This window comes from Chionomys nivalis, chromosome 2, assembly GCF_950005125.1.
Source record: "Chionomys nivalis chromosome 2, mChiNiv1.1, whole genome shotgun sequence".
In the NCBI taxonomy this organism is placed as follows: Eukaryota; Metazoa; Chordata; class Mammalia; order Rodentia; family Cricetidae; genus Chionomys; species Chionomys nivalis.
This window is the reverse complement of record NC_080087.1, coordinates 55091161-55117501: the sequence shown is the minus strand read 5'-3', so window position 1 is coordinate 55117501 and position 26341 is coordinate 55091161. Positions and strand designations below refer to the sequence as shown.

At 42.0% G+C, this 26341-nt stretch overlaps 1 protein-coding gene across 1 annotated transcript in view; it reads left to right on the top strand.

Moving 5' to 3' along the window:
• The window catches only part of Slc16a10 (solute carrier family 16 member 10), an 89677-nt gene extending 66747 nt beyond the window's left edge, over nt 1-22930 (top strand). Inside the window, exons 4-6 of the mRNA XM_057762272.1 lie at nt 11418-11561; nt 19042-19270; nt 22285-22930. Coding sequence (XP_057618255.1) covers nt 11418-11561; nt 19042-19270; nt 22285-22517 — 606 coding nt within the window. The 3' untranslated portion in view covers nt 22518-22930. The remainder of the gene's footprint in view (nt 1-11417; nt 11562-19041; nt 19271-22284) is intronic.
• Nucleotides 22931-26341: the final 3411 nt, after the last annotated feature.

Below are 26341 nucleotides of genomic sequence, written 5' to 3'. Positions count from 1 at the left end.
CTCCACATCTGCTGCAGTTTGGCTTTCAGGTCAGTGCCGCTTTGCCCGTTCTTCTGGTTTAACAACACAGGCAGTGTCGCCAGCACTCTGCTACTCGGAAAGCATAGAGTCTTTGCTCCTTTGGCTGCCGTGATTTATTAATGGTGACGTTAATAAATATTCACAAAACACTTATCAAGGGGTGGTTGTGGTGATATATTGTTTGTGATCTAACAAATAAAGCTTGCCTGAAGATCAGAGTGCAGCCAGCCACTAGTTAGCCATTGAGGCCAGGCAGTGGTGGCACACACCTTTAATCCCAGCTCTTGGGAGGCAGAGGCAGAGTCAGACTGATCTCTGTGAGTTCGAGGTCACCGAGACTGATCCAGTCTAAAAGAGAAACAGAGCCAGGTGGTGGTGGCACTAACACCTTTAACCCCAGCACTAGGGAGGTGGAGCAGGAAAGGGATATGGCTGGGCAGGGAGAGGACTATGAGGAGGGAGGAGACAGGAGCTCAGGCATTTTAGTCTAAGGATTTGTAGAGATGGGATACAGGTAAGAACTAGTGGCTGGCTGCTTGCTTCTCTGATCGTCAGGCAAACTTTATTTGTTAGCTCACAAACAAAATATCACCACAGATGGTGGCACATCCCTTTAATCCCACCACTCGGGGGGCAGAGGCAGGCAAATCTTTGTGAGTTCGAGGCCAACCTGGTCTACAAAGTGAATTTTAGGACAACCAGGGCTGCTACACAGAGAAAAGCAAACAAAACAACAGAAAAGTATTTCAAAAAATAAAATAATGAACAGAAAAGAAAATTAGAAATTGGTAGGAAGGAAAGGCATGATTAGTAAATGAGGAATCTAGAACACACATTGCTTGCAAATAGATGAAAGCAGACCTGTTACCAGGTGTGGTTGGGCGAGCATGTTTTCCCAGCACTTGGGAGGTGGAAGCAAGAGTCGGGGGTTCAAGGCCAGGTTGGGCCACGTCAGACCCTGTCTTTAAAAAAAAAAATAAGTAAATGCAAGAATTAAAACAGACTGGCTACTATTGGCAAGGCAGGACAAGTTTGTCATGTGCCCCAAATTGTGGTTTGCCCTAAATCAATATCTGCAGGTGTTTCTATAGTAGTTTTTAGAACTATTGCATGGATTGCTCTGGCATGAAATTATCCCCAGGAAATAGGCCCCAACATCTAAAAGTTTTAAAGCTTGTTGGGGAAAAAAGAATCCACAAGTGTTTTAATCTATCTAATCCCAACTGAAATAGAAACACTGCAGCAGTGCGGTTTTGTTCTGTCCTTAATTGTCCAGTGTATTAGTGTAAGTAGGGTAAGTCTGGTGAAAACTAGATTTGTCTACAAAAGTATCCTGAGGACTTTCATAGAAAGTAGGGAAGTGGAAAAGAAGGAAGAGGTAAGGGAGAATGGATGTCCATACCTCTAGGTGAGAATCTTCATTAGGTGTGGCAGACCCTTGCCTAACACATTCTTATACTAATTTATTTTACGTAGATTTCAGGTTGAACTTAGATATAGGCTTGTTGCACTCCTGAAATATGAGTCCTGTGACTGTCTCTGTTTAGGGTGACTTTACATTTTAATAATACTCTAGATTTTTTTCTTTAATATGTAACACACACTCTCTCTCAAGCTATTAAACATTTTATCTCTATCTTAAAGAGAAAGAAGTTAGTAAGCTATAGATTAGTTCCAAGTTTAGAGCATTTTAAAGATTTGCAAATGGTACTGGTAAGATGGCTCGGAGACTTAAGGTGCTTGCCACACCAACCTGATGACCATACATAAAGGTGGACAGAGAGAAGTACTGCTTCAGAGTAGTACTGTGACCCCACATGTGTGCTGTAGTCTGTATACCTCCCACACATAATGCAACACAACAATAATGAATATATATATATATGACAAGAGACATATAGTCTTGAGTAAGTACTATCCCCCGGGCCTTGCACCTTTCCTCAGCTGCATCCCCAGGGTGACTGTAGACCAGCAAGTGGACTATGATGCCTGTGCTCTTCTTGGCCCAGGCATACAACTGAGCAATTCAAAGTGTTGCCGTTGCCAGATGGTGGTGGTACATGCCTTTATCCCAGCATTTGGGAGGAGAGGCGGATGAATCTCTATAAGTTCCAGGCCAGCCTGGCCTACAAAGCAAGTTACAGGACACCAAGAGATTCACTTTGTGTACCAGAACTCAGTTTGTAATTTGTTCCTTTGTTACACAGAGAAACCCTGTCTTGAAAGCAAACAAACAAACAACAAAATATTAAATAAAATATGTTGCCTTATAGCCATATGTGTTGGCACACACCCGCAATTCCAGTACTCAAAAAGTCAAGATGGGGGTCATGGGTTCAAGGTCACATAGTAAAACTGTGTCTTTAAAAAAAACTTCACAACCTCCAGATAACTGAATGCTGCTATACATTAGTGGTTGAATTGGTATTCATTGTAACGTCTTCAGTATAAATCTAGGGCTCCAACTATGTAATTATTTTCTGTTTGTGTCAACACATGGTTGCCTTTTCACAAGCCCTGGCTTTGTCCTTACAAGTTTTCCTCAGGAAAATCGTTAACTTCCTGTTGATGTCCTAAGCATAGCTGTGTTTCTCAGTGTCTCCTTTCTCCCCTCTTCAGCCCAGGCCTTCCCTGAACCTGGGATTAGAATTGCTCCTGACTAGGAATCCCAGTGCCTGGTCCCACCCTCCTCTCCCAGAGACACCATGTAAGCCATGCACCATGTTCGTCTTCACAGCATCCCGTGATGCACCCAGGCTGCGTGGCAGACCCGCTACTGCCCTTTCTCCTATGTGTTAATTGCCTTTACATTTTTTCCCATGCTATTATTGAGATAAGGTCTCTTGTATCTCAACCTGGTCTGGAACTGGGTAACAGGAGATGCCCTCCAGTTCCCAACCTTTCTGTCTCTACCTCCTGAGCTGAGATTATAGGTGCTGGGAATGGAACCCAGGGCCTCAAGCAGGCCAGTTACCCTCTCAGGCCCTAATCAGGGTTAAAAGAATGAAAGAGTGAACCTCTGACATCAGAGAACAGTTTAAAAGGTAATGTTTAGTGATATTCTACAGCATACATGAAGCTTGATGACATCATGCTCAGAGAAACCAGCCGGACACAAAGGACAAAGGCTATTCCTCTAGACGTCCCTAGAGCAGTCAAATCATAAATAGGAGACATAAGCACTAATTTCTAGAGCAGCGCAGGGGGAGACAGGAAGGTGAGGAGAGGTAACGTTCCAGTTGGGAAAACAAAATATTCCTCAAAAGCAGTTAATGATGTCACATGTCTGTAGTCTCAGTACCTGGGATGTTGAGGCAGGAGGATCACAAAGTCAAAGCCAGCCTTGGATACATAGTGAGACCCAAAACCAGCCAAGCCAAACCAAACAAACCAATGAAAAAAAGAAAAAAACAGTTCACCCAATGAGAACTAATTTCCAATTTCTTTATTTTTCTCAGCCAAGAAAGCCTTAACTAAGTAATATTTTAATAAGCTAACAGTGTTTATAAATCTTGTACTGTTCAAGGAGAAATAGAACTAATCTGGAGGATTTATATGATAAACTTGCTTATTGATGTCATTGCCAGGATCATCAAATAAGTAAAGACACTGCTGCCCTAAATCCCAGGGACTTGGGCAATGAGTTCTGCTTTTATCCTTTCCAATTTTCAGGTGCAGCCTGTCTTCACTTCTAAAATCTAACCATCTGACCAGCTTTTGTTGTGTTTGTTCACTTTGGACTATTTTTCCAAATTCGTGTGATTCTGCTATTGATTAAAGGTCCCATAACCCATACCGATTGATTTGTTAAGTCAGTAAGAGATTTTATCACCAGGTAATCCAAGAATAGATTGGAAGAGCATACTCTTTATGTAAAGTGTGGGAACATGTGACGCCCCAAGAGCCTGGGACACCACCAGATCCCTGTCTGCAGTCTTTGCAGCTGTTCTGTCTTCTTGGAGCACTCCTTATAGCCTGGCTGGGCCTGCTGCCATCTTGATAGTCACCACAGATTAGCGGCATCTTAATTCACAGCCTATTGTGTTCTTGTACACTGGCTAGGAATGGGGAATCCAAGGATGTGAATCTGATGTGCTGAGAATGGGCACCAAGAAAGAAACTTCAGAATCAAAATCAGCTGGGTGGGATCAATGACCCTCTATGGATCGATGTATTAAACACCTTTCAGTGTTCTCAGAGAGCGGGAAACTGTGTGGTGTGTTCCTCTGCTGCACAGCCCAGGGTAACCTGGCACTCCGCATCCCCACTGCCTCTCCTCTGAGCACAGGGCTACAGTGTCTGTGACCACATTCAGCAAGAGTTTTTATTTGTTTGTTTTTGGTAACTTTAAAAATGCATGGCATAAATATTGACAGAGAACAATTTCAGATTATTCAAAAATCCTAGTCTATTTTCTATTTTAAAATGAAAATCTTTAAAATTCTAAAATTCAAGAAGTCTTAAATCCAAGGGTATTTATCATTTACCTGCAGTGCTGGAGATGGACCCATTGGATTTTGAATGCTAAACAAATAGTCCCCAATGAGCTATATCCTCAAAATTAAAGAGTAATTAACATCTAAATCCAAGTTGGTTTCAGTTAGTAATTCAAGCAGAAATTTTATTAAATCTTGATCTTTATCTAAGTGATGCTGTCAAAGAAGTGTATACAGTATTATGTATAATGTGTACAGTAATATACACATATGCAAATATGTGTTATATATAATGTAATTTTTATTATTTATATATTTTTAACACACAGAAAATTATTTTTTAAAGACTAGCAGGGGGAAAATAGCAAATGCTTTAAAAATTTTTTTCGTTAGAAAAGGTTTTCAAAATTAGATTTAAAAGCAAAAAAAAAGCCCTCTTTTTTTTTCCCATTGGTGGCTGGCTATTAAGTAATATTTATTCCAGAAAGGTTTCCCCCCCACCCAGTGGTTTTTCCGGTCTTAATGGTGCTGTGTCATTATCAATACCATGGAAACCCGTCTTATTGAAATGGAAAGAGCGGTTGTTTAAGAAAACAAACAGAATCAGCAGTGATGCCTGCTAGAGTCCAGTGGACCAAAGGTCAACTTCCATCCCAGCCAGCTGCTGAGGAGGCAGTAGGTACTCTGAATCTGAAAACACCTCCTGGGCAACCTAGAGACGGTGGACCTTAAACGTACAGCAAGCATGGACGTCTCTCCCTCTCAGCACCTCTGCATATTAATCTCAAAGTATAGTTGCTCTGATTTGACAGACCCAACGTGACATTTTGTGACTTATCAGCTCCATTCTGTCCATCATGTTTCAGTTCCGTGTTTTGGCATAAAAGGCTTAATTTTAGCAACATAGACTTGTGCAGTTAACCGAGGGCCTCCTTTGCAGCCACGTCACTTGGCTGGCTGGTATGTAGTGCTCTTGCCAAACTTCCTTTTAATTTACTTTTAAATTTTCTTGTTAAAAAGAGCGAAACCAGAGATAGAGAAAACAAGTTTGCCGAAGGAAGCCCTAAGTTTACCCATCCAGATTCTGATAATCCAGCTCTGAGACAAGGGGTAGCAGGAGGTTTTGCTTCGTGACTGATTCTGAGATTAACTATTGACAGCTCCAGCAGGCTTTGTACTGCCTCTCAAAGGTGCACTTTGTTTTGTTTTGTCTTTTAAAGGGGCCAGGCTCTTTCTTTGGCTTTGCCTGTTAAAGAAGTAGTGCAGGCTATAAGCATAGAATTTGGGAGGCAGAAGAATTCCAGCGTAAAGATAGCTTGGACCATATAGATAGTTAAACCTTGCCTCCCCTTCCTGCCAAATACAGTTAAGAAGAAAATAAACTGAATGGTCTTCTAAAGTTACGGGATATCTCTCTAACATTTTGGATGGAGATAGACACACATATGTTATTGTTTTTAAATTTAATTTTTTTTTTGTCTATTTGGTAGATTCTCTTATTTTACGGTATGAATGTTTTTCTTACATGTATGCTAAGCACAACTTGTTGTACTTATACAACCTTGTGCCTGAGTGGTCAGAAGAGGGCGTCAGATGCCCTGAAACTGGACTTATTGATAGTTATGAGCGTCCATGTGGATGCTGGGGGCTGAACCCAGGTCCTCTGCAAGAGCAACAAGAGAGCTCTTAACTGCTGAGCTATCTCTTCAGTTTCTCACTCTGGGTTTTTAATACAAGGACTGTATCCATGACTGGCCTGAAATTCACTAAGTAGACAGAGCTGGCCATGAAGAGTTGGCAGTTCTCCTGCCTCTGTCCCTCCTGAGTGCTGAGATGCAGGCATGAGCCTCCATGTCCTGCAGGGTGAATATATTTTCAGAAATATTCTCAACCATATGCAAACAAGAAACAGCAGGCACATGCTGCTACTCTTTGGTGTGGATCCAGTGAGGAGAAATAGGATCCCTATTAGGGAATAGGGAGTCAAAGTTAGTTTGAATTCCAGAGTCATTATAAGCCAAGTCTTAATGCCGTGCAAACTACAAATACGGGTCCTCTCCCCTGAAAATAATTTATTCTAGAAATTAAGAGAATGCACATGCTTACCAATTCTTTCCAGTTTGATGGTGCATATCTCAAAGAGCAAGGGTAGATAGATGACCAAGGAATCATAATTGCCACAGACAAGACAGAATGTGACAGGTGGTCAAAATGTCTTTGTTAATTCTGGAGAGCACACTGAGGAGCAACAACTGTAAATGATAAAAATTGGAGAATTTGTTTTTTTTGCGTCTGCAAAGATAATTTTCTCACAGCCTGCAGTGTGGCACTGGAGCTTTTTCGTTGTGTTTCCTTACCCCCCACTTTGTGGTGATCCAGTCAGTTGTTCAAGTCTGCTGTCCGAATTGTTTTCTCTGTTTGGAAGGTCTCCAGTCATTCCTGTCTTTATTCTTCAGCAAAATATAGTCTAAATTATATACGCTATTTTATCGTATTCTTTGTGTGACATGTCATATAGTCATTATATGGAAGATTATAGGCAAAAGGCACTTGGGCCCTTAAAAGTGCCCACACGCGCGCGTGCGTGCGTGCGTGCGTGTGTGTATGTGTGTGCGGGTGTGTGTGTAGGAAGGTCAGTGATTGCTAGTGGCCTCGTTTCATAGCTAAGTAGCGCAGATGAGGAAGCTGTTTGGACCCTTCTGGCCCATGACATTTGTGTTTGCAGGTGTGCACAACTACTGTATTTCACCGTAGCGCCGCTGGGTTGTCCAACGGCTCTCCATTTAGTTCATTCATGACTGGATGTTTTCTGTGTCAGGTACCCTGTCTCCGTGTGTCTTGTACTGTGACTCCCCTGCAGGAGAGGTGTGGGAAGGGTGCCAGAGCAGAGGCTACTCTAGTGAGAGGAGTGGTTTTCGCAGACCACTGCCCTTGACCTCTTCAGAGAAGATGGGATCTATTTGCCTTCAGTTGTCTGAGTAGAAGAATGTCATCGATTCTAGGAAAAGTCCACCGTTCAGTTGAAGGTGGTTAGAGGAAGGGGAAACTGAAGTCCTTGGTCCTGTTGGCTCATGGATGTAGAATGAGCTCATAGTCTAGGATGTGAGTTCTCAGTTATCTTTGGATATCAAACAGTAAGTTTCACACACCGTGAAAACAGCCTTTGTGGTCAGCCAAAGCTGTAGTTGCCTGAATGATGGAACAATGTTTATGAGCATGCGATGTTTAAGATGTTTCCAGATTAAACTTGAGATCTCAATAAAGATATGCTTCTTCCCTAAAAATCTCAATGTAGTCTGATGAAGTCTAAAGCTAAAGCCCAGTGTGGAGTCCAGGGGATGGCTCAGCAGGTAAAGGCACTTGCCACCTAGCCTGATGACCTGAATTCCATCCCCAGAACCCACATGGTGGTAGGAGAGAACTTAGTTTTGAAAGTTGTCCTCTGACCTCCACACATACGCTGTGGTATGTGTGCACCCCTATACACATTCAACAATACTTTTTTAAATGTTTTAAGCCGAGGCCAAGATAGTAGGACTGGAAGTTTGAAGTATCAATCTGTGCCACATAGTGAGACCCTTTAAAAAAATGCTTATTGGTATTACAGATCAAGTCTGTTCTATCGCTGAATTTATACCTCTTGTTCCCAATAAAGTTAATTTTAAACAGCTGAACTAAAAATAGTATTCCCCTGGATAAATACTAGGCTCCAGTATAAGCTTTCTGTTTGATTAATAAATGAGGAGCTTGGTTAAATATGAAAGTATCTGTCCCGGTGTCCAGTCTCTGCCCGCATGAGTATTAGAAACAGCAGTTTGCCCCGTGCATGCTTTGTGTGAAGCGGCACATCCTGGTACCCAGAGAGGAGAGATGGCTTAATTCCATAAGCCACACAGCTGGTACCCAGAGAGGAGAGATGGCATAACTCCATAAGCCACACAGCCGTCATCCGAGGCTCAGGCCAAGCCTGCTTGGTACTGCTTCCTCCGTGAGGAAGGACCCTAGGCCCGGTGTCCACAGAGTGGGGTCACCTATCCTGTACACTTCCTCAGCTAATGCTTTCAAAATAAAGCTTTTATTTTGAAGTTTTGGTAGAGCATGTATAGAGGAAGTTTTAGAAGTTGATATTTTTGCTTTATTTACGTGACAGTAACACAAATTTGATGTAGTAGTGTCCTTTATTATTAAAGAGCTAAGTTTCTAACTAGGCATACTTTTAATTTCACCAATTTATTTAAAAATGACTAGTGTATATTCATTGTACAAAATATGAATGTATTTTGTGTACATCTGGTGTTCAGTGAACTTCTAGCATATTCAAACTTGTGTTACCTAGCCTCTTTCAAAAAAACCTCAAATATTTCCCTTATTATTTCTTATAAACATTACAAAACAGATGGGGGAAGGTAAAAACCTCAAAGAATGATAGAAGTATATCAGGCTAGTATTCTTAGTTTCTTCAGAAGAATAACTGATGGACTCAGTCTTACAGGTAAAGTGTGTCTCTATGAAAGCTACAATGACAGCTGTCCACGCCCTGGCTTCGCTCCTCCACGAGGGTGGGTGCTTTCTAATGCACCCCACTCTAGCACATCTGTCTTACATTGGCTCCCTTCCTCCAGAACGAGCTTCTTTCTCTGCTAGTTCCTGTGCCTTCAGCAGCGCCTGTCGTGTTCTTGCTGCCACCAGTGAACTCTTTAAGAAATACAATCCAAGCCACTTTGTGCTTTAAACTAGAAAAGTTTTTTGCATGTTGTAGTAAAAGAAAAAGCAAAAAACAAATGAAATTAGTACTTGGCTATATGGCTGAAGTATTGTTTCAACAGACACTCAATATTAGGCTACTTTGCATGCCTTCCTCTCCCTGATGTCTTCTGGTTCTCTGCATGTTTGTGCTCACAGCATATCTCAGCTTAGACTTGGCATATTTCAGTACTCAGTTGCTCACTGCAGTGGAGGAGAGGGAACATATTAGCATATACAGTTCACCTTTGAACGCAGCTTCCCTGCTGAACTGGCTGGGATTAAGACTGAGATCAAAGCTGGCCTAATGCAGTTTGCAGCCACGTTCTGTCTGGCTTGGGTAGCGTTGGATCAGTCTTCTAAATTTAAATTAGGTGCCAACATTTCTACACAAGCCCCAGATTTTATATAAAAGGCCTGGGAGGAAGCATCAAGAACATGGGGAGTAACAGTCCTCTGGAATGTGCGCCTTTTCTCTACATGCATCTGCTTCACTTTTTACAGCCTCAGCAGACTAAAATTCTCTACTTCAGAGCCAAGGATCAGTAGTTAATAAACATACAAAAATAGATTAGTGACAGATTATAGAGAGCTTTAAATACCAGACAGAGTATAAAATGCAGTAACAAGCAACTTTTGAAGACAGGATTGGTGAGATTAAAGTCCTATTTAGGAAGATTATTCTGAAGCAGTGTGAAAACAGAAGTTAGAAAAAAAATCACCGTTTTTAATTAAAAATTTTAGTTATCATTGTTATATGTATGAATGTTTTGCTTCCATGTATGTCTGTGCACTATATGCATGCCTACACAGGCCAGAAGAGGTTGTCAATCACCTGGGACTGGAGTTAGACATAGCTCTAAACTGCCATGTTGTGCTGGAAATCAAACCCAAGTCCTCTGGAAAAGCAGGCAGTGCCATCTCTCCAGCCCCAATTACCGATTTTTAATGAAAAGAGATGAAGTGGTGTAAAAATAGACAGCTGGGTTTTAAAAATGGAAAGCAGAAAAAGCAAGTTAAGTGGAAGTATCTTAGGGAGGGATCTACCATCGGAAAAAGACCCCCACTGCCATATTAGTTATTTGGACTGTTGAGCCTGGTGAAAAATTTGCTTGCAGTCTCCTAGAACTCCACTGCATGCTAGGGTCGTTATGGGAAAGTCAAACTATGCTTGTTGCCTGTCTGTGGCCCAGAGTCACTGGAGACACTGTTTCCACTAGGCTTTACTTGGAGGCAAAGACCCTTTATTCCCCCACCCACATCTTCTCTTCAGCATAGCCAGTACTCAAAAGGTCCTTTGTAAAAAAGGATGGCCAACATTAATATTTGATCATTAACTGTATGCCAGTCATTCCTCTAAGGCGGTGCTGGAACCTAGGACCTCACACAAGCTTGACCGGGGCTTAAGTACACCCTAACTTTTAAATTCTCTATGTAGACATTTTTCTTAATCCTTATAACCACCCTTGAGAGAGATGCTGCCACTGTTTCCATTTTATAGACAAACTGAGATCCTAAAGAAATAATTCGGCCACAGGGATTGATAGGTTAGAATCAGTACTTGGATCTGGAGGTCTAAGAGATTTGACCACTGTAAACTGTTTGCTTATCTATATCTGTTGGCATGCCACACAGGAACCTTACACTTTCATTCAGGAAGCTCTGCTAGAACTTATTTCAAAGGCATCAGTTTTGTTCTGGTCCTCCAGAAGGAATAGGACCCCAAAGATTTCCTTTAGTTCCCTTCTAGGGGACAGGTAGTGTTCCAGGCCTCTGCTCTTCTTTGATGATTGGCTTATTGTTAGTTTGTGCTGATCTGTTTACTGAAAAAAATAAGTATAGGAATAACTCATTTTTAAACAAAACTTTAAGTTTTCTGAGTCAAGGTACACTGCATGATCCAGGTTGCCCCGAGCTGTACTCTGTAGCCCAGGCTGGCCTTACATTCGCAATCCTGCCCTAGTGTTTGAGGACTGGGTCTACAGACGTGTGCCGCCACACTCAAAACTCATTTCTTCCATGCAAGCTAAATCACGGTAGATTTTCTTTATATGGTCTTGAAAATTATCGCAGGAGATGCTTTAAAATCTTTTAATTTTGATCTTGAAGGAAGGTTGGAGTAACTGCGTAGAGAAAAAGCACATTTGGTGTTTAATGGTGCATGTCTCAGACCGTTTCCCTACCGTATTCATCATGGTTTCTTTCCTTGACTTGCAGATGAACCATGTAAAGGAAAGATTCCAGGACGAGAAGAACAAGGAGGTGCTTTTCATGTGCATTGGCATCACTTCTGGAGTTGGACGCCTTCTCTTTGGCCGCATTGCAGACTATGTGCCCGGACTGAAGAAGGTTTACCTGCAGGTACTCTACACTCTCCTTCCCTATAGATGGAGGCTTACTGACAGATCCTCCACACTCTCCTTCCCTATAGATGGAGGCTTACTGGCAGATCCTCCACACTCTCCTTCCCTATAGATGGAGGCTTACTGGCAGGTCCTCTACCCTCTCCATCCCCTGTAGATGGAGGCTCATAAAAGAGGTAAAATTTGGGAACAGGAAGCTACGTGGAACAAGTTTATTACAGATAAAGTAACTTCCATATAAAGTTGGTTATAGGAAATGGCAAGCACTGTTTACTGAACACTTTGATGAGCTAACTGATGAACTGGGTTCCACGTGCACCATCTCCAGTCCTGGGCCCAGCCCTTCAAGGAAGGTATAGTTCTTTACTTCTTCTTACAGATGGGAACACTTAAGAACAGGGACTGTGGGATCCAGGCCAGAACCTGTTATACAGCTAGAAGTAAGGGGAAACAGTAACTGGTGCTTCTCATCCTCCCACCAGTGCTGGGAGTAAAATTGAGACCCTTGTTATTGTTTATGTACTCCTTTATAAAATGTAGAGCCAAGCTAGGCATAGTGGTCCACTCTTTTAATCCCAACACTTGAGAAGCAGAGGCAGGCAGATATCTAAGTTCAATGCCAGCCTGGTCTACATGGTGAATTCCAGGGCAGTCAGGGCTACATAGAGAAACCCTGTCTCAAAAAAAAGTAGGGTCTTCAAAATAGCTTCCTGCATAAGGCTTTGTGCCTCAAAAGCCTGAGTTTGATGCCCAGAATAGTAGAAGGAAAGAGTGCTACTCTAAGTTGTCTTCTGACCTCCACATGTGTTCTGCAGCATGTATCTCCCTTCTCTCTCTCTCTCTCTCTCTCTCTCTCTCTCTCTCTCTCTCTCTCTCCACACACACACACACACACACACACACACACACACACACACGAGATCACCACTGGGCATGGTAGCCCACATCTGTAATCTAATACTTATGATGTAGGCTTGTCACAAGCATGAGGCCAGTTTGGGCTTCAGAGCAAGACCCTGTCTCAAGTTCAACAATGAAAGTATTTATTTATTATGTGATAATCATTCTACCCTTTATAATACCTCATTGTAGATATATTTGTCTAGCTTTTAGCTCACTAGTTAGTTTTGATTTCTAATGTCAAGGTGCCCTCTTCTGGATATCTGTTATATTGACAACTTTCACTTTTCATTCTGTAAAAACAATTCTGAGTACTTCTGCGTTCTTAGGTATTAGCCCAGGTAGAGTGTCACAAACAGAATAGACAGGGTTCCTGAGTTCCCAGAGCAGGGTTATAGCTGGGAAAATCTGGGAGTGTTTGGACCAAGACAAAGGAGACTGACATGGAAGAAGCTGGAAAGCTGGGAGGGGCCAGGGCTTCAGAGCCTAGAGGCTTTTCTTTGTTGGAGAATGGTTATCATTTTAAAGTCACTATAGATTGTGTGTATGTGTGTGTGTGTGTGTGTGTGTGTGGTGTGTTTTACAGGGAAGGACATGAAAGTGTGGGAGAGGACACCTGCTGTTTTGTGCCTTACCTTGTTTTGGGGTTCTGTCCTGATTGTTGGATGTGATAGTAGCTTGTTATTTTTGAGACAGGGTCTTTGCTAAGTCTTCAATTTACTACGCAGCTCAAGCTATCCTCAAACTCACTGTAGTCCTCCTGCCTCAGACTTTCTAGTACTTGGATTACAGATGTATACCACCATGGCTGCTATCTAAGTTTGTTCATCCAGATGGAGAGGTGTTTGTGATATCCAGTGGCACCTGCTAAGTGTCAGAAGGGGTGACTGCTTCAACGAAGGCAGTCAAGAGTCAAGAACACATATTTGTGTGTCCTGTCGCTGTTAGGAGCCACTAACCACACCCCATCCAAGGATGGGGTTTTAAGTCTGTGAAGGGTCTTCCTTCCTTAATTTAGGGTTGGTGGCTGATTGGCCCACAATTGTTGTGTAAACATGTCCTGATCTGCCTTGAACTTCTTGAGCCAGCTCATCAGCTGAGGCCCTTCTGGGGAGGAAGGGGATAAAGGGGCATCCAGGTCTTTGTTTGATGTCAGAATTTTGTCTCAGGTCTGGAGGTTGAGGAAGCCAACCATCTTGGAAGTTCACCACCTTTATTACCTAGATCTGGTCCTTCTTCCATATATCTGTCTACCATGGAATTTATCTAACTTCTAGTCCCTCATATGGACATCACGTCCATATGTAGAACGGTGTCCACATGCATGTGGACACATGCCCTGGCACTGTTGAGTGGTCATTCTGAAGCACAGTATAAGCTGAGGGCCTGAGGGATTGAAGAAAGCCTGTCATGCTTTACTGTGGACATTTCTCCAACATATGAATTGCTAGGGGAATATGTTCATGGGTTACATATATAATTAGAAAAAATAGAGTATGTCCATACCTTCTTCATGTGTAAATGTTATCTTCTGTTGTAAAGACTGGACTGGACAGTGTTACTTTGCTCTGCTGTTCATTCTATTGACTGCTAGCATTTTACATGAAGATATGGACGTTACCAACTGCTTTAAGGTAGTGTCCAAATACTTAATATCCCCCAGCCTAAACAAGGGCTCCGAAGCACTAGAGTCTCATGTAGACTGCACTGCTGTGAATGTGCCCAGTTCTGACGAGAAAGCCAAGCTCTCCCTCTCCTGTGAAGCACCATAGGCCTTGCATGCTTTAGAAGAATCCAGCCTTCAAGTCCCGTGGCCTCGTCATTTCATTCATTTAGTGCAAGTTGCCCAGGACTTGAAGCCGAGAAAGTCTGGAAACATTATGTTAAATAGGTATATTAGTGGTAACATTGGAATTTAACTGTGCCCAGTTATGTTTCTGCCTCCAAAAATTCCTTATGCTTATTCAGGTGCAGCTTAGCTTTCCTCTTGAGTCCAGTGTCTTGAGTAGGAAGGGCCTGTGCTGTTGCCCCAGAACTGCTGTGCTTAGGGATAAAAAAAGATTATGTAATGGAATATTATCTTTCAAGCTGAGTTCTGGAATTGACAGATCAATATTTGATCTGTATATCTGGTATTTATTTGGAAGTGATGAGGAAACAGTGGCCCTCCTGTGTGGCCCAGGTATCCCAGTTTATAAGGGACAGTGTTTATTCCTCACAGCAGTGATGTTCTGACCAGCCTGGGGTAAAACGTACTGGAAAAGGGCCTTGTTTCCCATTATTGCAGCTATGCTGGGTGCAAAACACAGCTCTCACCTCAAAGAAAGTAAGTTTATTCTGGAGCCAAGTATGAGTGACCATGGTTCCAGAACATAGATTAGGTTACTCCAAATACTGTGCTCTAAAGTTGTGACAATTTGGCGAGGTTTATATAGTGACAGAGCCTTGAATCGAGGTACTTTTCAAATGCATTGGTAGAAACATTAGGTAAGGGTGTTGAAGCAAAGTGAGGAAGTAGGAGCTCCAGGCTCAGGTGCTGTGATGGAACTCAACTGTTTGGTTGGCGGTACTGGCACACTGAAGAGCACTTTCCCAATGGCCACAAGGATGTTAGCTCACACACAAAGTGGGCAGGAAATGGCTACTGATGGGCTAAAGATGGCCCAAGATAATTTGATTCGGGACTTGTAATATTCTGAACTCTTCAACATCGTTGAAGTTCTAATAAGTCAGTGGGCCATGAAGGTTCTGTGGGGGCTACTTCTTCCCAAGAATCTTCCTTCAATACAAATAAGATAAGAGAAACTAAGTATTTTCCTGGAATGCCTAAAGAAGAAGCTGTCTGTGTGAATGAACTTAAGGAGTTCAATCCTCAAAGGAAAATAAAAAACTTTCTAATTAAATGATTTTTTTTCATTTTATATGTATGGGTGTTTTCCCTGCATGTTTATCTGTGTGCCACATATGTGCCTGGTGCTGCAGAACCCAGAGACGGTGTCAGATCCCCTGTAGCTGGAGTCACATTCTGTTGTTAGCTGCCGTGTGGGTACAGGGGATAGAACCCAGGTCCTCTGGAAGAGCGGTCAGTGCTCTGACTGTCTCTCTAGTTCCAAGTTAATAAGTCCTAAGGTAGGCATATCAGTGCATGTCTGTCATCCTGTACCAAAATGTTGGGGCAGGGGGATTTTGAATTTGAGGATATATTGCTATACTATATCTTAAGAGAGCAATAACAATAATAAATCTTGGTCAAATAACTGAGAAAGAAAGAACATAAGTTATTATAGTTTAAACTGAAAAAGGCCTTGTGGTTAGGAAAAGATTGAGACATGCCCTAGGTGTACAGAAATACTTTAACAAACAAGCAGACAAACAAAATTAAAGTGCCTGGATCTCATTATATTACATTAATTGTTCCATGAAAACATTTGTTATTAAGCAAAATTGAGTTTGTGCCAAATACTGAATGAAGCTAGCAAGTGCCAAGTACTCACTAGCTGTCAGTGTGGTAAGTTTAACTCCCAGAGCTGGTTTTCTTGACAGAAATTTGTATTGAAAAAAATAGGAAGAGAGACAAGGTACGTGTGTATGTGTGTCCTTTCTTGTATAATTATGGTGAAGTGGCTGGAAATCTGGTCTATGATTTTATCAGTGAAGGGCACCAAATTTAAACCAGGCACGATAATTCTCACCTATAACCCTTAGCACTCAGGAGATGAAAGCAGTAGGTAGGATTGTGAGTTCAAGACCAGCCTGGGGTCTATGATCTGTTTCAGCCAAGCCAAGCACAGGAAAGCAAGATTTAATTAGGTAGTTTAGATTTTCTGGAGTTTGTTTGATTGTGAGTGTTTCTGAGACTGTTCATGTCTGCCTCCTCTCATAGTTACGAACAGAACAAAAATGTGTCTGTAACTATGGCTAATAGGTTTTGTCTCTCCCGGCGCTTTACCATGTCTTCCCCTTCTTAAGAGAGACTAGAGATTTTATTTAGCTCACTGTTCTGGGGGATGGGAAGTCTGTGGTGCTGGCTGGCTCCTGGTGTCGTTTCTCAGTACTTCTTAATATAGCAGAGGCATCACATGGTGACAGTGCCTGGTTAACTTTTTGATTAAAAATAACTCCTTAACTCTTTGCCTACTTGTTACCTTTTAGACATTTTATTTCCACATTTTGTTTCTATTTAGGCCTTTTTGTCTCAAGAATAAGCATGTCTTTTGCTTGTTCAGGATCCTAGAGGGCTAGAGCCTGATTGTGTTGGTTAGTTTTATGTCAACTTGATATAAACTAGAGTCATTTAGGGAAAAGAACTCTCAGCTGAGAAAATGCCTCTGTAATTTCTTGATTAATTTCTGATTAATGATTGGCATGGGAGGGCCCAGACCGCTGTACATAACAGGCAGGTGGGCTTGCAGAGGAGAGCCAGTCAGTAAGCAGCATTCAGCTGCCCTCAGCTTTGGTTCCTGGATCCAGGTTCATGCTTGAGTTCCCACTTGGCTTCCCTTAGTATAGGAAACAAGGTCCTCATTTTATATCAACAAATTCAAGAGAGGTCTAGTGAAAATGAAGCCATTTTATAATACAACATTCTGCAGCAAAGGACACCATAGAGAAAGGCAAAAGTGGCTGGTGTGCTGATTGGTACAAGAGAGTGTCTTAAGCTCCTTGACCTTGAGAAATCTCTGTTCTCTTTTTCTGTCAGCTGGTACTTTAGAGACCCACAATCTCACATTTTTCTAGCATAGTCTCTTGCTCAGATTCCCCATCCTATTGATTCAGGACACAAAGCCTTAGCTAGTGAATCTTCTGGGGCTTAGCCACATAGCAGACTGCCCACAACTCTCCAGCTCTGACTGTTCTCAGGCAAGCAGGTAGTACCTCGGGGTGAGAAGCCCAGTGCCTCCTCTCTTCTGTAACTCTTTGATGAGCTTTAAATGCACCTCATACTGAAGCTGGACCAGAACGATTTGTTTCTCACTTTGGTGTTACCTGGAGTGTAAGCCACTTTCCTCCCCTAGTTGCTTTGGTTATGGAGTTTACCACAGCAGCGGAAGCATGCCTGTGTGGGGCCTAGGGAATTCAGAAGATAGGAGACTCTTATCTCTGCTGTCCACTCTGAGCTGCTGCCCGTATGGACCACGAGTTCTAAGCTGGCTCTGTCTATGGGCCTCATGTGTTATCTAACCTTTCCCGGCACCACTGTCTGCGTGTAAAACGGGGATAGCTTTGTACTCACAGAGTTCTAGGCTCGGCAGTGGAGCAGCCCAGGTAAAGTGGTTAGAGCAGTGTCTGGAGCTTGGTAAACTATACTGTCTGCAGAAACTTTCTTCTGCTTGTTCCTTCAGGGTTTTCCGGGTCTGATGGCAACTTTCAGGAACTGTTCCTCTCCTTTCACCCTAGGGTCCGGGGCCTGAAACTCAGGTTCTCAGCTTTGGCATCAAGAACCTGTACTTGCTGAGCTGTCTCTCTGATTCTTTGTTTTAGTTTTGAGACAGACTCTCAATATATATTAGACTGGCCTTGATTCTCCTGCCTCCATTGATGAAATTCTGAATAAAACTACCACACCCAGCCAGTTATCCAGCTTTAATTATTTCTTGAGAGGTTACTGACTATGTATTCTCTCCCCGCTGTTTGTACTCACTATATTTTACATTTATGACCACGGCATCCTCTAAAATATTTCATTTGTACTTTTTATTTAAATGTTCTTCTCTCCAGAACCTAAGAGGAAGAATCACGCCTTATTCAATGTGTAAATCTCTGTGCAGCATAGTACTAAATGGCAGGCAAAATAGGGGGTTTGGTTGAATTAACTACCCCAACCTTAAGATGTTTGGTGACTCAAAATAAATATTCAGAACTTTAATGCTTCAGTGCTCAGACATGATCTATAATATTACTTATAAAGTGTAATGACTTCATGGGTTACAAAGTAATCGAGTACTCGATGAGTAAATGTGGGCTGCCAGTATCGACTCCAGTGCAAGACCTCTAAACCTTACTACACCTCGCAATATCTAGTCCAAAAATGTAAAATATATATAGATTCTGTCTAAAGAATGTGTGGGCAGTGAAGGAAGGTTGCTGTATAAAATGGTTACATTCTTGTTCCCTGACAAAATAGTAAGAAAACACAAGAGGCTCTCGGGAAAGTTGATTACGGTCCTCTAGCACCCGCACAACAGGGCCGGTTATGCGAGCCGGAACTAACTGGCCTGGAGACTTAAATCACACGCACACACACACAGACAGAGACACGAGGAAACGGGTCATCCTTGATACAAGAATGCCAAGTTTATTGTGCTGAGGGGAAGGTGATATAGGGCTCTGGCCACACCCCAGCTCTCGGGGTCTTTCAGCTGCAGACCCACCAGCTGCCATCAAGGTCTGGTGCTCAGAGCTGCTGCAGGCATAGGTAAACAAGTTGTTTTGCTTAGATCACTCCAGGAGGCAAAGGTTCTGAGGCAAGAAAGTCAAGGGGCCAGGAATCTATAGCTCCCAACAGATTCTGTCGAATCAAGAGGAAGGAGAGGGTCCGTTTCCTCAAAGCAGTGTTGACATGAAGTCTTCTGTCCTAGGTGCTCTCCTTTTTCTTCATTGGTCTGATGTCCATGATGATTCCGCTGTGCAGCGTCTTTGGGGCCCTCATTGCTGTCTGCCTCGTCATGGGCCTCTTCGATGGATGTTTCATTTCTATCATGGCTCCCATTGCCTTTGAACTAGTTGGTCCTCAGGATGCTTCCCAAGCCATTGGATTTCTTCTTGGATTCATGTCTATACCCATGACTGTGGGTCCTCCAGTTGCAGGTAAATAAAACAATTCTATAGTAATTGTGCTAATTCATAGTGTTTTCTACTTTGGGTCCTAAACCTCTTTATTTATAAAATATATTTAACATATTAATAGTTATTGTGCATTTTTTCTCTCATGTTCAATAAGACTATATGTTAATAGTATGTTGAAACAGTTTATTGGGGAGCATTTTGCATGCTTGTGTGTGCATATATATTAAGCTAGGTAGTGCTTTGTACATGCTAAACAAGCACTTACCTCTGAGCTACATTCCCCACAAAATATTACTTGTTGGGAAATGAGTTCTGGACATTGAACTTGGACATGGAATGTTCTAAATATATTCTTTTATTGAGCTATGCATTTAGCCTCAATTTTTTCAGTTCTGTTAGTTTATGTTAGACAAATGGAAACATAAAAATGAAGGTTCTGATAGGTTTCTAAGCATATAGTACTTTACTTAAGAAGCATACCCCCTGAGAAATGGTTGAAGAAAAGTTACATGAAGTGGAAAGAACATGGTTGTCCGTGAATTTGAAAATAATGTGGCTGGGCATGGTGGTACACACCTGTAATCTCAATTTGCAGGAGAACTGCAAGTTCAAGACCAGCCTGGTCTACATAGTGAGTCCCAGGAGAACTGGGGTTATAGAATGAGACTTGACTCCAATCAGTTAATAATCAAAATGTAAATAAAACAAAAAATATATCATCCATGCAATGGATAGGGATAAGTATTATTCATCCATAAAAGTAATAAGATAGTGACACTGGTACATGCTAGGGACACTGGTACATGCTAGGGACACTGATACATGCTAGGGACTCTGATACATGATATTGATTCTGATACATGCTAGGGACACTAATACATACTAGGGACTCTGATACATGATATTGATTCTGATACATGCTAGGGACACTAATACATACTAGGGACTCTGATACATGATATTGATTCTGATACATGCTAGGGACACTAATACATACTAGGGACTCTGATACATGATATTGATTCTGATACATGCTAGGGACACTAATACATACTAGGGACTCTGATACATGATATTGATTCTGATACATGCTAGGGACTCTGATACATGCTAGGGACTCTGATACATGATATTGATTCTGATACATGCTAGGGACACTAATACATACTAGGGACTCTGATACATGATATTAATTCTGATACATGCTAGGGACACTCTATTGTTCACATTTAAATGGCTACCTTTATGTTAGGTGAATTCTACCTTTAGAAGCCTTGTAAGTGATGGTGTGATGTCTTACTTGGGTACCAGTTTTCAATACAATTAGGGTAAAATTTCCCTTATATACTGTCACCTGTGTTTGATATAGTGGCTCAGTGAAAATTCAGCTTAATTCATTCTTATGTCTGGAACCACATTGCTGGTCCAGAATCAAGGAAGCAAGAGTTACTATGGAGCAGATGCAATAGAGTTTAAGTTCTAATGGTGGCAATCCCTGTAGGAGTCTCCAATCCTTCCTCTTTTCTCAGGTTCACTTAGCTTTGCTTGGGAGGTTTCAGATATACAGGCAAGCACCAGCATTTCAGTGGGAATAATGTTGCTTTAGTAGGACCAGTAGTTTAGTAGTTCAGAGACCAAGAATGGGGCAGGTAGCAGGAAATTTCTGAAGTAGGAAGAATATTGCATAAGCAGCTCGACAGGAGAATTACCACTCCCATTTCCTCAGTGGTTCAGGGGTCATCATAGTATTGCAGTAAAAACCTGTTTATTAGTATTCACTGGATGAAATGTGAGAGGTTTGGATTCTGAAGACAGGAATATTGCATAATTGAAGAGGCTGTGTATTTTATGTTTAGATCCATATAACTGTATATGTTCATTTATTTGTATATATGTAGGTGTGCCACTGGATATATACTTAGCTGTGCATTAAATGGAGTTAGACACATGTCCCTGGATGTTTTAGATAACTTGACATTCCACAGTAAAACTTCAAACACTGAAAAAACTTAGAACTTGTAGTCATGGATTTTTTTTTTAAAGGAAATTTAGAAGTAAAATAATTTTTTCCAGAAGCAGAGCCTAAGAATTCATCAAGTGCCAGATACACATGTTTGAGCTGTTTGTTTGAGACAGGGTCTTTCTCTGTAATCTAGGGTGGTTTTAAACTCAGAGGTCCATATGCCTCTACCTTCCAAGTGCTGGGGTTAAAATCATGTGTTGCCAGGCCACTTTCTTCCCAAGGCTGGGCAAGCCTTATTATCTTTCTCAAATGTATTTAAAAATCTCTCTTTTGGACTAGAGAGATGGGTCAGTAGTTAAGAGCCCTGACTGCTTTTCCAAAGAATCTTTTCTCAGAATCCGTATGGCGGGCAACTGTTTCTAACTCCAGAGTCTTCCTTGCATGCCAGGCAGGCATTTGGAGCCAAACATTTGGACAAAAACCCGTATACATCTTTTTTCTCTGAGACAGGGTTCTCTGTGTAGTCCTGACTGTCCTAGAACTCACTCTATAGAGCAGGCTGGCGTCAAACTCAGAGATCTGCCTGCTTCTCTCTGCCTTCTGAGTGCTGGGATTAAAGGTGTGTGCCACCACTGCCCAGCACACACACACACACATACACACAATTTATGAGTCTCTTTTTTTATCCTAACTCTTAGATTTATAACTTTTCATCATATTGTATTAGAGTTTAAGTTAGCTTCATGTTAAAATCAAATAAGATCAAACTGAGGTATAGATATTTTAGAACTTTTGATCTGGTTGTTCCGCCCACCTTCAGCTGAAACAAGGGCCATTACACCAAGTATTTGCATATCCTTGGTGGTCTCTGAGGGGCTTTGGGAATGCCAAATCTTAGCTTCAAAATCATTTCACAAGTGATATTTTGGTATGACCTGTATTCTGTAGTAAAATTTTAGGTAGATATTTTTTCCTTCCTCATATCAGGAAAAGGTTAACATTCCAAACCTGTTGTCTGACCTGGGAGCCAAACCTGTTCTCTCCTAGTAACAGCTGCTGTCTCCGTTTCCAGGGTTACTTCATGACAAGCTGGGCTCCTATAATGTGGCCTTTTATCTTGCTGGAATCCCTCCCTTTGTTGGAGGCATTGTGCTCTGTTTAATCCCATGGATCCATAGTAAGAAGCAGAGAGAGATGAGTAGAAGCCCTGGAGGGGAGAAGATGGAGAAGATGCTGGAGAACCAGAACTCTCTGCTGTCAAGCTCCTCCAGGATCTTCAAAAAACAATCAGACTCTATTATTTAATGTCAGATATACCTCCACCTGACTGGATTTGCTTTTGAAGTTTTCCTTTTATATGAATTGCAAATTTCCTATTTTTTTAATCATCCTTGGAATAGCACAAATGGGAAATGGAGCCTTTATCTCCACAGGAGCCATTTTCTCGCCCCAAACAGCTTTGGTACTCCCAGGAACTGGGAAGAGACTGTTACAGCATCGTATCTGGAAGCTGAACTCGAGAACTCAAAGCTGTCTTAGTAGCAGGCAGCCGTGACGCCATGGATACACACAGTGGACTTCGAGCTACGTGAAAGGGTAGCAGTTTGGTTCATACCGGAAGTATTTTGTTGGTTGCTTCATTTGGTGTTTTAGTTTCTTCTGCATTTTGTAACTTTTTGCAAAATTTAAGCCTGGATCCTAGATAATAACCTAAACCTCAAGTCTGTTAAATGACCCTTAGTAGTTAAGAGCCCTGACTGCTTTTCCTGACACCTTTAATCCCAGCACTCAGAAGGCAGAGAGAAGCAGGCAGATCTCTGAGTTTGACGCCAGCCTGCTCTATAGAGTGAGTTCTAGGACAGTCAGGACTACACAGAGAACCCTGTCTCAGAGAAAAAAGATGTATACGGGTTTTTGTCCAAATGTTTGGCTCCAAATGCCTGCCTGGCATGCAAGGAAGACTCTGGAGTTAGAAACAGTTGCCCGCCATACGGATTCTATGAAAGTGGGTGATTCTGACGTGCTCCAGTGTCATGGGACACCCAGGATGTCTGAGATGACGGGGCCTCTCATAGGCAGCCCTCGGGCGTTTCTTCTGCTCACCTTTGTTCCCCTTGGTCTGTAGTGTGTTTTACTCCAGTAGCCAGAAACACACCAAATTTCTGATTTTGTGTAGACAATAAAGTAAAATAGAATGTATAAAAGCTTTCCTGGTAATTTTAACAGGGTTTTTCTGACTTCTGGATTTATTGGTACTGTATTGTGAGTGTTTTAATGAGCATGTTATCAGTTGGTGTCATGGACACAGATTGGAGGTAGGATAGACTGTTTTACACATTAGAAAAATATCTGATAGAAATCGTTGCTTAAATTGACTTATGGAATTATGGTTCTAAAAGATTAAATCTACTTATGAAAAGAAATAATTCCTAAAATTTCAAAATAATTTTAGCAAAAATGTGCATTTGTGTGTACAGTTGTGTGCCAGTGACAGGGATACTGAGAAGCCTGATGGCCGGTGCTTTCCTTGTTTAGACGTCGAGTTGATGTGCATGGAGTTGATGTGCACAGGCTGAGGAGATGCCGTGGTAACCAGCCGATAGGATTTGTTAGCACAGTATTATGTATGAACCTCTTTTGACTAAACAATCAATGTGGTATTTATCTGCCGTGTGCTCCGTATTAATTCCCACCATCCCCTTATTTATGTCTAGACTGTAGAAACCAAGGTATTAGCTTTGAGGACCTAAAATTAAAACCAAAGTCAGGCCATGACCCATTACTCATTTATAAAAACAGGAATACATTCCTATGTCTTTGAAATTATATTTTAGACCTTTAAAGATTAAAATGCAAAGTGTATTTAAATCATTAGCCTAGATGAATATTAAATCATAGTTGAATGTAGCTTGCTTGTTCATGTGAAACGCATTATCTTTCCCTAAGCACTTCCAGGATCCTTCCAAGTGATCTGGAAGGTGAAAAATAACTTTACTATCTCACTACCTGGCTCTTGCCCTTCTGCCATTTCCTCTCTCTATCTCCTGGTGATGGGGCTACCTGGAGAGAGCGCAGACTTGTGCTTGGTTGGGGAGGTAGAGGGCAGAGGAAGTGAGGCTGCCACCGGAAACCTGCAAAGCCAGTGACTTTCCTCTTCATAGCAGGCTTTCTCACCTGCCACCGTGGCAGTAACAGCCTGCATGCCAAGTGTACAATTTCTTTTAAGGGGGTTTGAATAACTGTAATTTATTTATTATTTATTTATCATGACACAGAGTCTAAGTAGATCAGATTGGCTTTTAACTCTATTCTGTTGCTTCAGACTTGTGTAGGAATCGCTGGGGTGTGCTGGCATGTGTGGCAGTAATTTTGATTTTGAAGGTATAAGCTTACAAGACTATATACATGCAGCTGTTTTCTTTTTAAGGCAAGGTTTCACTAAGGAGCCTAAGCTGGCCTGGAGCTCACTATGTAGCCCGGACTGGCTCACAGAGCTCCTTTAGGTTTTTGGAAACAGTCTTGATATGTGGTCCAGGAGGAGCTGGAACTTGAGGTCCTTCTGCTTCAACTTCCTAAATGGAGGAATCACAGGTGTGCTTCCATGCCCAGCTTCAGCTTACTACTGCACCCGCTGTTTTTCTGTTAAATTGAGGGTCTTTGGCAATTTGTTTGCAAAGGGTTCTCTTTCAGGAGGTATGTATATATGTATGTGCACGCATACACACACACACACACACACACACACACAAACACTCTGGTTTTTTCCAGACAAAGGTTTCTTTGTGTAGCCTTTGCTGTCCTGGAACTCCCTCTGTAGAGCAGGATGGCCTCGATCTCCTAGAGATCTGCCTGTCTCTGCCTCCCAAGTGCTGGGATTACACTCCCTGGCTCAGGAGAAAAATATCTTAACCATATTGTCCTTCCTTTCTTTCTTGTTTTAGAGAAGGTTTTACCATGTAACCCTGGCTGGCCTGGAACTCAGAGAGATCATCTGCTTTTGGCTCCCCTGCTGGGTTTAATGCTGTGCACTATAACTCCTGGCTTCTGCCTCCTTGAGTGCTGAGTTCAGGCACATGGGGTTAACACATGGGAAAGAGGTGCTTTTCCAAGTAGCACAGGGAACATGACATGAATTTGTCTTGCTGGAGGTTTACAAATACTTTCACCAAGTCTAACAGTAGCATAGGTATACAAGCCAGAAGTTCCCAACCTAATTTCTGTTTCTCAATAAATCTAACTATAGGTATCTTTCGGTTTCAGCGAGTTCTGGAGGGAGAATGCCTTGTAGTCATGAAGCAACTTGTACGTAATAGGGACTCTCAGCACAAAATAATGTTGAGAAGCCATGTTAGAGCTGGGAAGCCACCAGGAGCCTGGGATGGCAATTGTTAAAGTACATAATGTTTTCAGCATATAAGCAACTACAGACAACTTGTTAAATTACCTTAAAGATTTATTTTATGTATGTATGTGTTTGTACAGGTAGCCACAGAGGCCAGAATGGGGCATCCTATCCCTTGGAGCTAGAGTTCGGGTGTTGTGAGTAGCTGGGATCCGAACTCCAGTCCTCTGGTAGAGTAGTGAATGCTCCCCACCTCCAAAAACCAAAAGAGACAGGTCTCCCTATGTAGCCCTGGCTGGCCTAGAAATCACTGTGTAGACCAGGCTGGCTTCTAGCTCAAGATACCTGTTTGCCTCTGCCTTCCTCGTGCTGGGATTTAAGGCGTGTGCCACCACCTAGCTGCTGTAAGCACTCAACTTCTGAGCTATCACTCGAGTCCCCTGTTGAGTGTTTTATATGTGTGTGAAGGCATAAATCTTCCTGAGATCTTCCGTGCTGGGTGAAGGAGACTTTCATAATACAGTCTGCACTGCAATACTGTCTTTAGGACCTAGGATGTGTTACTCTGTTATATTTTACCCCTCACAATGCACAGAAGGACTGCCGCTGGTGCCTCTACTAAAAATTAGATCAAGGTTGCTATTAAATTTCATATTCCTTTCAAAATTTTTTATTAAAAAGATTTACTTTTTGTGTATGGATGTTTTGCCTACATGTATGTGTGTGTTCCACATGCATGCAGTGCCTACAGAGACCAGGAGAGTGCCTCATGTCCTCCCAGAACTGG